The following is a 15,969-nucleotide window of genomic DNA, read 5'->3' on the forward strand; positions in this document are numbered from 1 at the left end:
TTCACTGCCATATCCCACCCTTCAAACCGAAACACAGCCATGGTAACACAACTGCTTCATGGTAGAAAGATGAATGGGATAGAGGTACCTAAGCAAACATCCAAAGCCTCCCTCTGGTAAATAATTGAATCAATTAAGACAATTCTTTTTATAACTATTAAAATTTACATATTTTGTGAAAGTTGTATTTTTTTATTTTTTATTTGTATTCCTGGAGGTCTAACTTTATAACTGGTGCATGTTTCATATTGACACCCCATCTAGAAGTAGTCTTCTAGATGGGGTGTCAAGTGTCAAGATGATTCTATTTATTTTGATCGCTTACTTCTGAAGTCCACGTGTACAAAGCAGCGAGCAAAAAGTAGTATTTTCTATTTAATGCTTCTACGAAAGGTCACGTCGTTTATCGATGTATTTTGTCACGTTGTAGTCGTCATATCGTAAACAAAATGTACCAACTAATGAGATTTTAAAATGGTAGATACTCTATTAAAATTTGCACTATTGTGTTGTTTTTTACTTTATTACATTTACATTAAGTCTAGCGATATGGACCCTGAATATAATAAATAATCAAAATTTTATTTTCAATTACTATTTAAGATGAAAATCACTTAGCGCCTATGTCATAAAAAGCGGTTAATACATATGCAAAATATTTTACAATATGAAAACAACCGAATCGCATGTGAATCTCATAATAGATTCCACGTTTGTGTAGCTCAGCAACAGGGAGGCACTTGTTGCAGTGTCGAAGTTGCCTACAGCAGTACTTCAGGCGCTCGAAACTAATACTGATAAAAATACAAATTGAACATTCAATATTTCTGTATACACTTTAATATAATTTGATCATATAAAATAACATCTATTGGTATTTATTGTGTTTTAATAAAATAAGAAAAATGTTAAGAAATTTATAAAAAAGCCTTAAGGTTACGTGTGGAACTCAGGGTGGGCCTATTTTTTCTGGCATCAACTCCGGGAGCTACTTCCCTAAGTTTAGTGGTCTGCACGTTGAGTGGCGGAAGCTCTTCCCCTCTTTTTCTCCGATGTATTTAAGACTTATATATATATATATATATATATATATATATATATATATATATATATATATATATATATATATATATATATATACATACATACATACATACATACATACGAGTACATACTATAAAATTTGTGTTTATATCACCAATTTTACTATACTTTATTCCCTAAAGTATTTATGATTTGATGCAAATTAAGCATCTCTGACGGTTGATCAGGGTGATCCTTATTTAGCATTTTTGGCACCTGCTTTCCGCCACGTGTAACCTTTTCTTTTGACTTTTCCACATTGATAAATGGCGGACCTTTTGCTCGCACCCCCTCTATACTCATATACTAGAGGTTTGGCTATTCAATATTCACCTGATTATTTCAAAACATTTAGTATCAGCAAAACTCAATAAAGAAATATTTAAAATTATATTTTTGACCGATATTTCGTACGCATGGTTCTAGAAATAGGAAAACTTTTGACCTTTATTGGGCATATTTTTATATAGCATATTAAAATAAACATACGTCAAATATTATTTTTTTATTTAAATTCTTTTGTACATTTACTTTTAATGAAAATATCAGGTTATAATGAAAATGTAAAGTTAAATGTAATACCAAATTTTAAGTTAAATATTTAGGAATACAGTTCTGAAAACCGTTTCTAATTTTGAATAGTAGGCTTTGCATGATGCGTGAATAAACATACACAAAGACAAACAAAAATTTCAATAAAATATTATGTTTGCCCCTATGAGTCTTAGTAAGACCCCTTGAATGATTTTTTCTTAAAAATCTCCTATGTGTAGACATCTTTTAGTTATAGTATTATTATATTAAGAAACTAACATGTTAATGACCAGTTAAAAGTGGCGACAGCTTAGTTTGCCATCAGTTTAGCAATTCTTAATCAAGTTTAAATCTTTGAATTTTTCAAAATCACAGTTGTATTTTCAAATACTATCAGTAGCTTTGAATTTTGGAGGGTCCACCAAAATCGTTGACCACGTCATAGGCCGTCATGTACAACTAAAGAGGCCAATAAACTCAGAAACTTCAAACTAACAAGTTTGTTGTTGTTGTCTTGAGGTGTGGGTGATAGCCACTACTTTCCATCATGTGGGCTGTCAACTTGTTCGCTATTTTTATTCCATGGTTCCACCCTTTGATCTTGATCAATGTATAAAATAGTATATTATTTTGTTACACAAAAAGTTCCTTTTGTTACATTTAATGTTATTAAATAGGAGACATATTAAATACGAGTATAGACTTTATAATGGTCAAATTAAGGTTATCTGGAACCTACAAGCCTAGGAGAAAAGAGGTGTGAATGTGGAGGAAGCTGGGATAGTATGTCTGGATAGAAGTAATAGCGTTCTGTAGTTTCTGTCAATCGTAAAGAGAAAAAGTCGTGAGTTTTTATAATTTAATACCGTGAAGGGAGCATTTAATATGTATATGATTTGATTACACTTGCCACAATAAGTGGAGCTAATAAACGCGTGAAAACATGTTATAAACAATTATCCAAATATTTACTTTCTGTTAGACAAATACATCAACTGCTACATAGTTGTAATTTAAATAAACAGCTTTAATTGACATCATATCAAAGCATGGCTGTTTACTAATTATTTATATACAAATATTATTTACAAATACTAATATGAAATGAATTTTAGCAAACCGCACAAAAACACGTAGTTTTCGATTAATTTAACCGCTAATAGACACCTATCTCATCCATTTATTAGTGCTTCAATTAGTTCAGTCCCTTTATATCTACATATAGTTTGGTTGATTATATGGCAGACCTCACATCGATATATTGAAATCAATTTCATGTCATTCACAGTGGCCACTGCTTTATGTGCTTTGTGTATCGTTGATTACAAGTTACAGTTTTAATTATGTGCCTATCAAAATCAAAATGAGTGCCCCTGACTATAATATTTATATTTACGCTAAGACTATGCTTAAATATCTCCTTTTTAGTAATAACAACTTAACACAATTACATTTGTAGACATATTTTAATTTAATACTTTCTAATTCTTTTCTCGTCTAGAATGCAAGCATTTAAGAAAAAATATCGAGAGTCAACCCTACACTCATAGGTTCAATTCAATTTTTCAATATTCTACTGTAGGAAGGCTGGTGAATATTAGAAAATTCGAGGAAGTTTCTTTAAATTTTCTGATATTAAAAAGGGACGTAGTTTGAAATCGAAGTCAGAGGAACCTCGAGCTACGTTGTAATACGCTGTGATAAACAAGGGGGATGAATAGTTAACAAAAAAAAATTACCACCTATCTTCACTTATAAAGATTTATTATTTATTTAAAAAAATAGTTTCATGTATGAATTGTTAATATACGTAAAATAAAATCATTATGTACACGACCTTAATCTTTAATATGGTACTAGAAGTGTAATTAATTTTGGTAAAATTTGATGGGATTTCAATAAGGATCGCTCTTTCAGAGACAGTTGTAGATATATGGCTTCCAAATGCTAGCCGCCTACCTTCCGCCTCCTAATAACTAAACAAAATTTTATAAAACTTTACAAATAATTCTTACTTTCCGAACAATTGAAATAGGAAGACTACATGTCTGAAGCTTTCTTGTTTCTTATATTTTTTTTTTATATCATTTATATATTATTCTTATATCAAGTAATTTTATCTCTATACTTATAAATTATATAAATATAAAAGTTAAACATATTATTATTATCATACTTGGTTTGAAACACCATTATACTGTAAGTTACATGTCTACACTCCATACGCTCTTAATTTTACGCACTATTAGAAATATTATAATAGATATCTTATATAAATACTGTAAATAATATTAGAACAGTGAAATTGATAAGACTTCGAGGTTAGCATTTTATTTTTCATACAAGGCACCAGCAGAATATCAGCGCTACGAGTGCCTTGTATCTTAATGCTGATTTCGTTACCCTTTCACCGTAGCGACACATAAAACCTCCCACGTATTTATATTTTATTTATGATAAACAAACAATTTATCTATCTATAAGTGTCTATTTACCAATGAACGTAATAGTAAACATTTCGTTGAGTATAACACGAAACATAGGAACCTATATAGATTAATTATTTTGCTTGACATGTTACAAGGAAAAACCTAGCAAGATCAATGTTCCTACCCTATATTCATGACTCAGAATGTACACGTAGTCCTATATATTTGGCAGTATAAATATATCACTAAGATAACTCTCGGTGAACAATTTCACGAAGGGTTCCCCACAATCGCGTGAGCGCGTAGACAAAGGCGTGACATCTGCAAACGCTCTTACTTGATATTAAAGTGTCGTTCGCTCGACGTATTTGCCGGCGGAACCCGCGGGACCAGAGAAATCCTCTTTACAGCTGTTCTAGACTTTTTCTTTTTGTACAAGCTTTAATATGTATGAACTTCATCGTAGCACCTCTTACGAATGTTAATGATGGAGTCTGCTAACAATCATAATTATTATAAGATCACTTCTAGATGGTGTATAATGGTAAAATATGTAACATATTTCAAGTTAGACTTTCAGGAATACGACTATCAAAATGGTATCCAATTTGGTACAGTATTTTTGCGTGATGTCAGAATAAAATACAGACTGAAATTTTAAAAAATATTTTTTGGCATCTATTGGTCTTATTAAGATCACTTATATTAATTTATCAATAAAATATCACATGTACAAATGTCGTCTAGTTAATTTTTTTTTATATTAGTAAGATTAGTATAATTAAAGAAAGACGATGGAAAAAGTAAACGTGTCGAAATTGAAATCTGAAGATAAAATTAATTTAGTCAATTATAAACGTTCGCGTTGTTTACACATACTGAAATTCACGATCGGGATTTAACGTGAGACAATTGGAAATAAATAGGGTCTACGCACCTGATTTTTATTGTTAAAGTAAGTTAAGGAAGCCGAAGAAACAGCACGATCTATCGAAGAAAATGTCCCTTGCTTCAGTCGTGCCGTAATCGGGGACATGTATGTATAGACAGTGTGACTGTGTTTGAGTTGCGTAAATCTCTTTCGTGAATTTTAACTCTTAGTTATTTTAGTCTTCTATAATGTTTCTCTCTTTTGCTTCTCATTTTTATTACATTTTATTTCTTTATATATATGTATTATTATTATATATATATATATATATATATATATATATATATATATATATATATATATATATATATATATATATATATATATATATGAAGAAAATGAAGAAACGGTTACCAGATTATAGAAAATGTAATGTACATGTACCTAGTGGATTTATGTATTATTAAATCTGTGACTATTGTTTGTAATAGCACGTTTGAAATAATATTCTGTAATTATCAAAATTGTTATCTCAGAAAATTGACACATAATACAAATATTGCGAAATTTCCTTTCAAACATTTTGAAATTGTTATCAAAATTGTTAGATACTATAGTATTACAATATTGGTAGATGAGAATATTTTATTGCTTAAACCAAGTTAGCAAGAAATAGATTGACAAACCACCTGTTGGATACCTGTGAACATAATATATATAACCTGAATTTCAGTGCGGTTATCCGCATTGTCACCAGGTATTGTTGTATCATTTATTAGTATTTAAAAATGGGTTTAATTTATATTTATTACTTGAATGTTATATTATAAACTGTCTCCTTATTTTCAAGTCATTTTCGTGATATAAACCAAGTAATTTTTTTGTGCTATACATGTAAAAAAATAGTCCCTATTCGACTACATGCAATGTTAGAATAAATAATCTATGTTATACAGGATAAACTACATAAAGTATTTAATATTCTTAGCCTAATTCTTTGTGTTTTTTTTTTAACCTCATTAGCAGTGTTAAATTAGGCCACATTCCACGGAATAATTTAATTGTAATAAACAGATCATTCTCGTAATTTTATTGCGCAAATCAAAATAATTATTATTTGTATAATTTAAACATTTTGTTTACGCTAAGCCAACTTAGTAATGAGTGTAGTACCCATGTATGATTAGGGTTGACATTTCGCGTGAAATCTCCCTACTAATAAAAGTTTGTTTAATTACTCTGTATGTGAATTATACAAATAATACAAATGTGAAAAGTCAGGTTTTCATATTTAACATTTTTATGGGACTTTTGTCTGTTTATGTGTCAGTTTCGTATGTTGAAAAAGCGTCCCTTTCCAGATTTTATGTGTGTTTCTAAAAATGTCCCCTTCGTGTTTACCATTCCGCAATGTAAACATTCCAAAATGTCCGCTTCATATAATGCTGGCAATACTAAAATGTCTGCATGCTTACTCTAAATAATCTGCATGTCTTTTGCTGTGATATGACTTAGAATTTACATAGGAATAGTGTGTACAATTTACTGAAATTTTGATGTCAAATGTAACAAGAGTGAGGACAGAATGCTTTATCTTCTTATCCTTATTTAATATCTGAAGTTGATATAAGTAATAAGTTATTTTTTTCCTTACATTTTATCAGAAAGGAAGATTTACAGTCAATCATACATCTCTTTTTACGTCTCTCTCTATACTTACGATTATCTTCATTGTCATAATATTTTTATCAGATTTTATCAGATTCTTTTCATCCCTGTACATCAAGATAAACGATCTCTTCTCAACTTTTTTATTTCTAGCGATACTGTGAATTGTTTTCCTACAAAATGTCTCATTATATTAGCCGTCAACTATCCACTGCTGAACATAAAACTCCCCATAAGGGGAATTTTGCCAATAGTTGCCAATCCGCCTGCCAAGCGTGTCACGCTTTTAGGTTTTTAATGACTTTTAAGAGGAACGTTACTGCCTATACCCTTTTGTTCCTTTAATTGCCGCAGGGATGGAAGTGTTGGCATATTCTATCCCGGGATCACACGGCGAATACACCGCATGAAACAAAATGTTTCAACAGAATCAAAATTAAAAACAGAAAATGGCGCATTCTTTTATAGAAAAGTCTCATTTTCGGCATGCTTGCAACGTAGGTAATCTAATGTATATATATATTTAGGTTATATAATCTAACCGTGTATCAAGTTTCATATTATGCTGTTTCACGCGGGCAGTGCCGCAGAAAACAGCTAGTAATGTATATTTACCAATAACAGGACTTTTATGTACAAGACAGTAGCTAACAAATCATTTGAGATCCGTGTTACGCTTCTGTTGACATTATTTCAGTTATACCCGGTTATTGCTCTGTAGGGACGAACGGCCTTGTTTACAATCTTATGTCGTGGTTGGTCGGAGCGATACTATCTCGCTTCCTGCGTCTTCCCATTCATGGTAGAAAAATACGTGACAGGATTTTCGATTATTCATTTTTCGAAATAAATTAATTTCTCTCGATTGACATTTTAGCCAATAACATTTTCTTTTTAAAGAGAATGGTATTTTTTTTTATTAATTTTCTATTTATTCTTTTATTTCGCACCATTATTTCATTCCACTGCTTTGTTTTGCTACCGCATTAGGGTTAACAGTTATGAGAATATTTATTTATTATGTTCCACTGGGAGATATTTATTTTCAGTATGACACACATTTCGATTGAATTTATAATTACTATCAACAATCATAGCTAAATCTGATGCAACGCCGTTCAATTAACTAGGTCAAATAGAACTATCTAACATACCGCCCAGTTGGGACACACGCGGCAATTGCGTTCCGTTTTACGGTTGTCCCTTCGATTTCCTTGTGCGTATCTGTGATAAACGATCACATGATGCGAAGTGATTTTTACGCAGCTTCTCAAAAAGAGAGCGTAATGTTTTAAGGGTTCACGTATGTATGTGTTTCTTTGTTACACCACAACTTCTAAATACTTATAAAAAATTAGATATATGGTGTATAGTTATGATTCTTATATCATCTCAAGTAACATTGGCTATATATTTTTTTTAATCAATACGGCTTCATTGTTAAATGTGAAAGTTATTTATTTTTGCAAATAAATTCAATTCCTTTAATTTTAATACCTCAATTCCGCGCTTCCATTAAAAGCAGTATAAATTTTCATGCCAAGCCCTTTGCGGGGTAGGCAGATTTAAAGTAACTCTTTGTTATTTTATTTCATACTGCTACAGTGATTATAATGGTTTGTGCGTAAGGTTCTTTATATTATATAAACACGGCGATCTTTTCATTTTCAAGTATAAACAGTTATATGTTGTTTCGGGACACAATATAATTAGGTTTATGAAAATAAAGCCGGCATCTAATTATAATTGTGTGTACAAGCAAATTTAATCAAAAAGTCATTTGTTTATATAGGACCGTAACAAATAGAAGGACTTGGGAAAGGATTCTTTGTAAAGGGGACTAGCGATCTAGTTGCAATATACTGTGGTGGGTCACTTCACAGAGGTGGCCTCTAGAAACTATTGCGGTCAGCATCCTGAAGAACATCGTTTTGTCATTAGCAGACTACTAAGAGCAATCGGAGAGAGAACTTTTTTTTTATAATTACGGAGACAAACGAACTAACTGTCCACCTGATTGAAAGTGGTTTATTTCGGCATAAATACTTGCAATAGCAGTAGTGCAATAAATGCGTCTATCTTTTAAAAATGTGTAGTTACTATTTTTGAGTACACATTTTTAAAAGACTCATATTACAGTGTAAGGGAAAAACCTCAAAGGGAATCTCCTTTTTTGAAGTCAATTAAAACGGTATTTGTTTCAGCGTGGGCCGCGATGCCGCGCTGCTACATGGTCAAGAAAGGCACCCAGCGGCACGAAGGCCCGCCGCCCTGCAGTCCCACGGAGGCAAGCGTCGCGCCCCCCTGCTACAGTCCTACAGAATACTCGGCACTAACAGGTACGTGCCAATTTCACTTTTTTTTTTTATACAACAATATATGGTAACAACGACCTACATAACCGTCGTCTTTATACTGAACAATACCATGAATATCACAAAATGTACTGCAGTTTGGCCGATTCTGAGCGACTATTCTTTAAATCTATCTGTAAAATTAAAATCGTAATTTGATATAACAGCAAAATCTTTATATTAAGGGCTAATACAAACTATATTTCTTATAGGTTTTAGTCAAAATTATTATAAAATTGGTTTATGATAGTCCATAATACGAGTAGAGTAATATAACGAAACTATCAAATTAAAACAATAGATTCATCTCTATGCGTTTTTCATCGAATATATTATGGGAAGTATTCTGAGGAATTGTTTGGATTGATACCTGCTGCTGATTTTCACCACCGTACAACCCGCCACAAAATAAATTTCTATCTCAACCATCTGGATAAATAGTGGTCCTTAACCATGCGTTTCTCAAGACACTTTCTTCCACGCACAATTACGGTTTGAAATCAACTTCCAGCAGCAGTATTCCCGAAAGGATACGATATCGTAACCTTCAAGAATAAATCATATTTCTTTTTAAAAGACGACAGCACACCTGTAATGCCTCTGGTGTTGTAGGTGATCATATGCGGTGGTAGTCACTTACCATCAAGTAAGCCGCATACTCGTTTGGCCTCTATGTTATAAATAAAATGTCCAAGCAGACGACTGTTGTACAAAGGAAGACTTTGTATATTATATACCTAATTAGTTGGTAACGAATCTATTGGGACCTCAATCACAGAATTGTCCCTTATTAAATACCTCACCATGTAACTCATTCCTTATATAATTAAGTCACTAAGTTCATCAGTAGATTCTAAAACTATGGTAATTTTTTATATAAAATTTTTTATACTTTTGTGCGACCTTGCTTCTATGTATCCATTCATTCGGTGAATTTTGTACAGATTCAGATTATTTAGCACGTGCTATTAATCGTTAGGTGAATTTAAATTAAGAACGAGGTGCATGACCTTAATAAGAATAAAATCACCAACTTTGATTAGAATTTTAAAATGTGAAACGTGTAGGTAGGGGTGTAATAGAGCGGAAATAAATTTCCTAATAGGACTTAAGAGTATTAAAATTTAGGAGGTTAGAATTTAGAAACCGTAACTTCGATTAAAGTGTCGAAGGAAATCAATTTCAATTTCAGGATTTAATTTTTTAAGAATAGTAAATATTAACATTTTTTAATATTTAATATTTATTTTAGCTCGTGTAGTTACGTTCAAGTAAATTATATAATCTTCAGTAGTCTGAATCTGATAGATTCACTTTTATACAGTACTTTTTGAAGATTATTCTAGATGGGTATTTAGATATTATCTGGACACTTACAATATTAGGTCTGATTTATTGACGTAATTGTTCTTCCTTACTGTTTTTATGTTTCCTTACTATATACATGTGTATATTAAGTTTTAAACTTTAAATTAGTAGACATATTTTATGAGTATCCATGTGTTACGATAGTTTTTTTTTGATGGGTGATAATGGAATGGTAACCCCGCCTGCGGTAATGGGATACGCTGGCGGGGCACCAGTGAAGGTGATCGATGAGAATGAAACAGGCCAATTAGCCCATCATGATGAATGTATCAGGAATTAACCATGATAGTTTCCGGGGGGAACCGCGAGGAAATCGACCTGGTTGGGTATATTGCTAGCAATGGAATCACAGTCTCCATTACTAACAATCCCTTCCTCCCCCCCGTGTTACTATAGTTTAAATACATGTTAGATGCAAAGCTTCAAATCTTATACTTATAGGTATAAATATACAGGAAATTAACCTTTAAGTCCGTAGCTTAAAGTTTTTATTTGTTTAGCCAATACATAGAAATAAACATCAATACAAATTGGCGGAATCGGTAATACTCAAAACGAATTTCTTTGGTGAATTTGTTAAGTTTACAGCGCCGCAGTTGGAAAGAAAACTTTTGCATACTCGTATCATGAATATATAACGATACTCGTTCATATGATATCTATATAAGTAAAATGTGATAATTATAAATTATTATTTTGCAGTTTTTGTTTTCTCTTTATCCTTACTAATAGTATATATTTGATAGTGAGTTTGCTTGATTGTTACCTTATAGCGCGTTAATGATTTAACCAATCACTATGAAATTTGGCACACACGTACTATATGAAATGGAGTAGGTTACTTTTTTATCCTTGATAGTAAACATATCCCAGATATATGACAGATGACACATGAAGTAATCTATTAGCTATAGGTTTTTTGTTTACCTTGTAAAATTTGCATAATAATTTTTATATTAATAAAGTATTTAATATAACAAACGTAAGTAAAGTTAGGATTTTATTTAACATGAATTTAACCTTTCAATACAACATCTGGAGGTACAACTTAGAACACTTAGACCCGAGTCGAACGAAATTGAAGTGACCGATAATCGAATTCAAAACCTCATCATGCATAGCAATATGTTTACCTTTTCGTCGTCGAGGTCGTTTTTTATTAATATACTATATAATTTGTTTACGTATTTTAAAGTCCTTTTTAATAATAAAACACAAGTCACCTAACCTTTCTTTTTATTTTATACTAACGTAAGTATTGTTACTGAAAAGTTTTACTAGCTCGGTCAACCGGACTAAACCAAACTACAGGTTAATTCGAAAAGGATCGAACTAATCCACGCGAGCGAAGTTTGTAAAACCTTCGTAGCCTTGAAATATATAATAGAAAAGTCCCACGAAACTCTTTTTATTCGTTTCAATTTTACCTATTTTTATGGAAGCAGAATTGAAACAATCACTCGACGGCGTTATTATAAAAATTGGGACTCGATTGCCATTCGTAAAAGTTGAACAATAAGGGGCACTCGACTTTGTTAGTCCATTTGTGCAGGTATTATTGAGTTTGGGGCGTCGAATTTATCGGTCTTTAAACGGTATTGCGTATTTTGAAGTTCTGGGAATTCTTCGAGTTAAGGTTTTATTATGATATTTAATATTTGTGCGTTCTCGTTTTCGATGGGTTTATTTATTTGCTATTAGTATTTATAAGGGTTTCAGCAGAAAACTATTTAACTATTGGGTTATTTGGAGAAGGAGTCAACAGTCTCCGGAACTGTGCATACATGAGACTTTTATAACTCATGCAAGCATGCGCGCTAGAAGTAAAAGATGTATATACAGATAGAGAGGTCTTTGGCATTCAGTTTTCTTTGCCTGAAGGTACTTGCCGTGAAACAATGTCGGTTTGACATATAGTGGTAGGGTGTTGTAATGGGTGATAATGCAATGTTGACCCAGTTTGCGCTATCGGTATACGTTGACTGGACACCACTGAGGGATGTTAGATGAGGATGCAAGCAAGTCAATTAGCCTATCATGATGAATTCCACAAGAAATAACCAAGATGGTTACTAGGAAGAACCGTGTGGATGTCGACCTGATAGGGTACATTGCTAACAAAGGGACTGTTAGATCCCCATTACTAACAATCTCTTCCTCTCAAACGACCAAAATGCTGGTCTATAATGTCCAACTCAACATAACAAAAATTAATTATAATTTGGAATAATTGTAATAAATTTTTGTTAGTGTGTATATGTATGTGTATATATATATATATATATATATATATATATATATATATATATATATATATATATATATATATATATATATATATATATAGCTATCGCTTAATACTATAAAGGTGTTGTAATTGTAATTTTCGTAATAAGTGTATTTAATTAGAGATAGACTTGACTTCAGTCTTCTGATTCAAGTAATATATATCTTTAGATAATATAAGATATAATAAACGTTTCCAGTTTCCCGAGTAGGCACTTATCTTTTGCTCGGTACCACTATAATAATTCATGCATAAATCCGGAACTGTCCTACATAGGACAGTTCCGGACATTATTGACTTTTCCTTATGTACATTAGATCTGTTTAATCACGTAAGTTTCCAATAGGAATAAATTTCATTGTTTTAGTAATTAATTTTAGTAGTAGTGCAAAAACACTTTTTGCTCCATAAAAATATACATCTACCTTAATTTTAGCAAAACCTATTTAAGCATAATCACAACCCCGAATTTGTTATTTGATGTTAGAAACAAACTACTGAACTATACTACTGATTCTGAAAGTTCTTTTGAATAAAAAAAAAACATCCAAATCAGTTTATATTGTAGATGATGGAGATAATAAACGTAAAAAAAAATACCACAGAAATGAGAACCTCCTTCTTCTTTGAAGTCGGTTAGAAAACAGACAAAATGATCAGCCCATTCATTGGTAAGTCGCTCTTATTGAGTGAATGATTAAATACCCTATTTTGAATATCTAAATGCTTTCCATTAGGGAGTCTTTACGCGGGTAAGTCAGCAAGTAGTTGATATTCGTCCGTCTGTCGATTCAATTTAATAACTCGATACGTTGAGTTTGACTTTCCAATAATACCGACAACGGCCGACAGGTGCGACATGTTTGAATGAATGGATTGAACTGAACGAATGATTTATTGCATTACGTTTTGTTCAAAACACTCGCATTGTTTAAGAATTAAGCTTCGTGTACAAATGTTTTCAATGACTTCGTTCATGCTACCTCGTATACCAGCTGTGCACACGATTTAGTTTTTGTGGACGGGAATAAAGAAGCTTATCTCCTTCTCCATTTTAAACGTTTATTCTCCATTCTACGTATATGTCAATTTCATAATAGTTCATAATATTAGTAAGAATTTAGAGATTTATACTTTACAATATTTTCTCCATTGTAATTCCTAATTTCTCATTTTCGCAACTCTATTATCTATGTATTTTTTGGATATATATATATATATATATATATATATATTTGGAATTTTGTATGTATATTATTTTAATTTATCCGAACAAGCATTTTTTTATATTTTGACATTTCTAGCTGAAAATAAAAAATATGTTATAGATTAGAATTATTATACTATTCTACCGAGGTATTCTTCGGTTCGGTATATGTATGTACAAAGCGATATTCCTGGTATAAAATAGATTAATACACCTGACCAAATAGACATGACCTAGATTGCTAAGAACTAAGATTGAGAACTGTAGTTCTTAATATAAGTCACAGAACTAAAGCAATATAAACCGAGAAGCGATCAAAATTGCACTTTACATGGTACAAGGTGTTGTCATAAGAATAAATAATGTAGGCAGAAGTGGCACTCATGCACTTTCTTTTATGAGTGCACCGATGCCGACAAAATGAACTCCACTTTCCAACACTCAAATAGGGATGTCACAAGTTCATACTTAATACATTAATTTGTTATACAACTTATTAATATAATAAAATTGTAATTAGACAATGCACATGGGAGGTATTTGGGGAAAATTGGTATAAAGACATCTGTATATTTATTTGTTCTGGCAACACGCAAAAACTAATGAACTGAATACAGTTTTCAGAGTTAAAGTTTCTGAAAATGTAACTTAAAATATGGTATTATATTATATGCCATTTAGAAGTAGAAGTATTCCTACTTCTAAAATCTATGCATACGAAGTACCGTGCAAGAAGCTAGTTAATAATAAAAAAGCAATCTGTTAAACAGAAAAAGCGGGAAAAGATTCATAAGTGGTGATCTTATACAGACAAACGTAAAGGTACCCCTACCAGTAGGTTCAATGACGTAGATACAATTTAACATCTTATAAATACGATACAAATATCAGTAATATACAGTACATACAATATTTAGCGAGACGTAATAAAGGTGGTGAGGGGTGAAGTCGATACCCATACATTAATAAGAATTCCAATGGACTTTATACCATTAATGTCTTAAAACAGTTATGAATGCTTAAACAAACACAGCACATACAATCTACTTTATAATAAAATAGGTCAAATATTTAGTAATTAAATTACTGTTGTTACTTTGAAAAACATAAAATTTAATTTTTTGAAATCACGCCAATTTTTTTACGGTTGCTAAGTAAATAAACGAACAATTAAAAAAAATAATTGATTTTGTGATAGTATAATTATAATAAGTAACATATCCTTATTGTTAAATATAAGTGTTTAATATAATTAATATATGAGCATTAAAATTTGTTATTCTATTTTATATTTGAAATAATATTTTTAGCCACGAAGGCAGTATTATTATTAAATCGGCAGGAGTGTCACTTCCACCTAGTTCTTATTCTTATGATTTTGTCAAGACTTGAGCGTCCAATTCAATATTAAAGTTTGCGGGCGGATAGTGCGATGTTGTTTTCCCTTTTGTTTATTGAATAGAATCTTCGGAGGATAGACAATACTGACGCCTTTTGATGCTATGGGTTTACTTATGCACCAGCAATCTCAATGTACAAATTCATTTAGGTGAAATGTTGTTGTGTGCGTAACTAATTACGCTCACCCTAAGGTATCTGGTCAGATATAATTCATTGAGTGTTAATGTATATTGTTATATTAAGTTGATAAACAAGATAAATGTAATATTCTCATACTTACATTTGAAAGAAAAGGTTAAGCAGCGTCATAATTCATAACGATGTTGTTCTTTATAGATTACTGAGAATAGATTTAAAATAAGCGCTGTTTATGGAGAAAACTTGAGTCGTTTTACTTACAACACTGTACAACAGCGCGATTTCTTTTTATTAAAAAAATATACAAACTTAACCCTTTTTTCATAAAAACATTAAACCTGTCATAAACCTACTTTAGCTATTGAACTTTCTTTTGTCATATTCTCAGTTTGAATAATATGTAATAGTTAAAATAGTTTTGTAGGAGGTGTTGGGTATTATGAATAAGGCGTTAATAAAGCGACAACCTGAAACCAGTATTTCTTTGAACAAACACTTAATCATTCATCATTATTTCTTTAACTATAACGTTAAACAAAGGAAGGAGTAGTGTATGTAGTATGCAATGGAAATAATGATTAATTATTGAATCTTGTTTTAATATAATCAGATAATCTTGCAATAGATAT

The 15,969-nt window shown here is 31.3% G+C and overlaps 1 protein-coding gene across 1 annotated transcript in view; it reads left to right on the forward strand.

The window, feature by feature from the left end:
• LOC113517074 (zinc finger protein SNAI2-like) overlaps positions 1-15,969 on the forward strand; it is a 55,143-nt gene that overhangs the window by 29,334 nt on the left and 9,840 nt on the right. Inside the window, exon 2 of the mRNA XM_026901620.3 lies at positions 8,790-8,924. Within this exon, the coding sequence (XP_026757421.1) occupies positions 8,801-8,924 (124 nt within the window). The 5' untranslated portion in view covers positions 8,790-8,800. The remainder of the gene's footprint in view (positions 1-8,789; positions 8,925-15,969) is intronic.

The sequence above is a fragment of the Galleria mellonella genome, unplaced genomic scaffold (assembly GCF_026898425.1).
Source record: "Galleria mellonella isolate WM207_F2 unplaced genomic scaffold, CSIRO_AGI_GalMel_v1 utg28, whole genome shotgun sequence".
Classification (NCBI taxonomy): domain Eukaryota; kingdom Metazoa; phylum Arthropoda; class Insecta; order Lepidoptera; family Pyralidae; genus Galleria; species Galleria mellonella.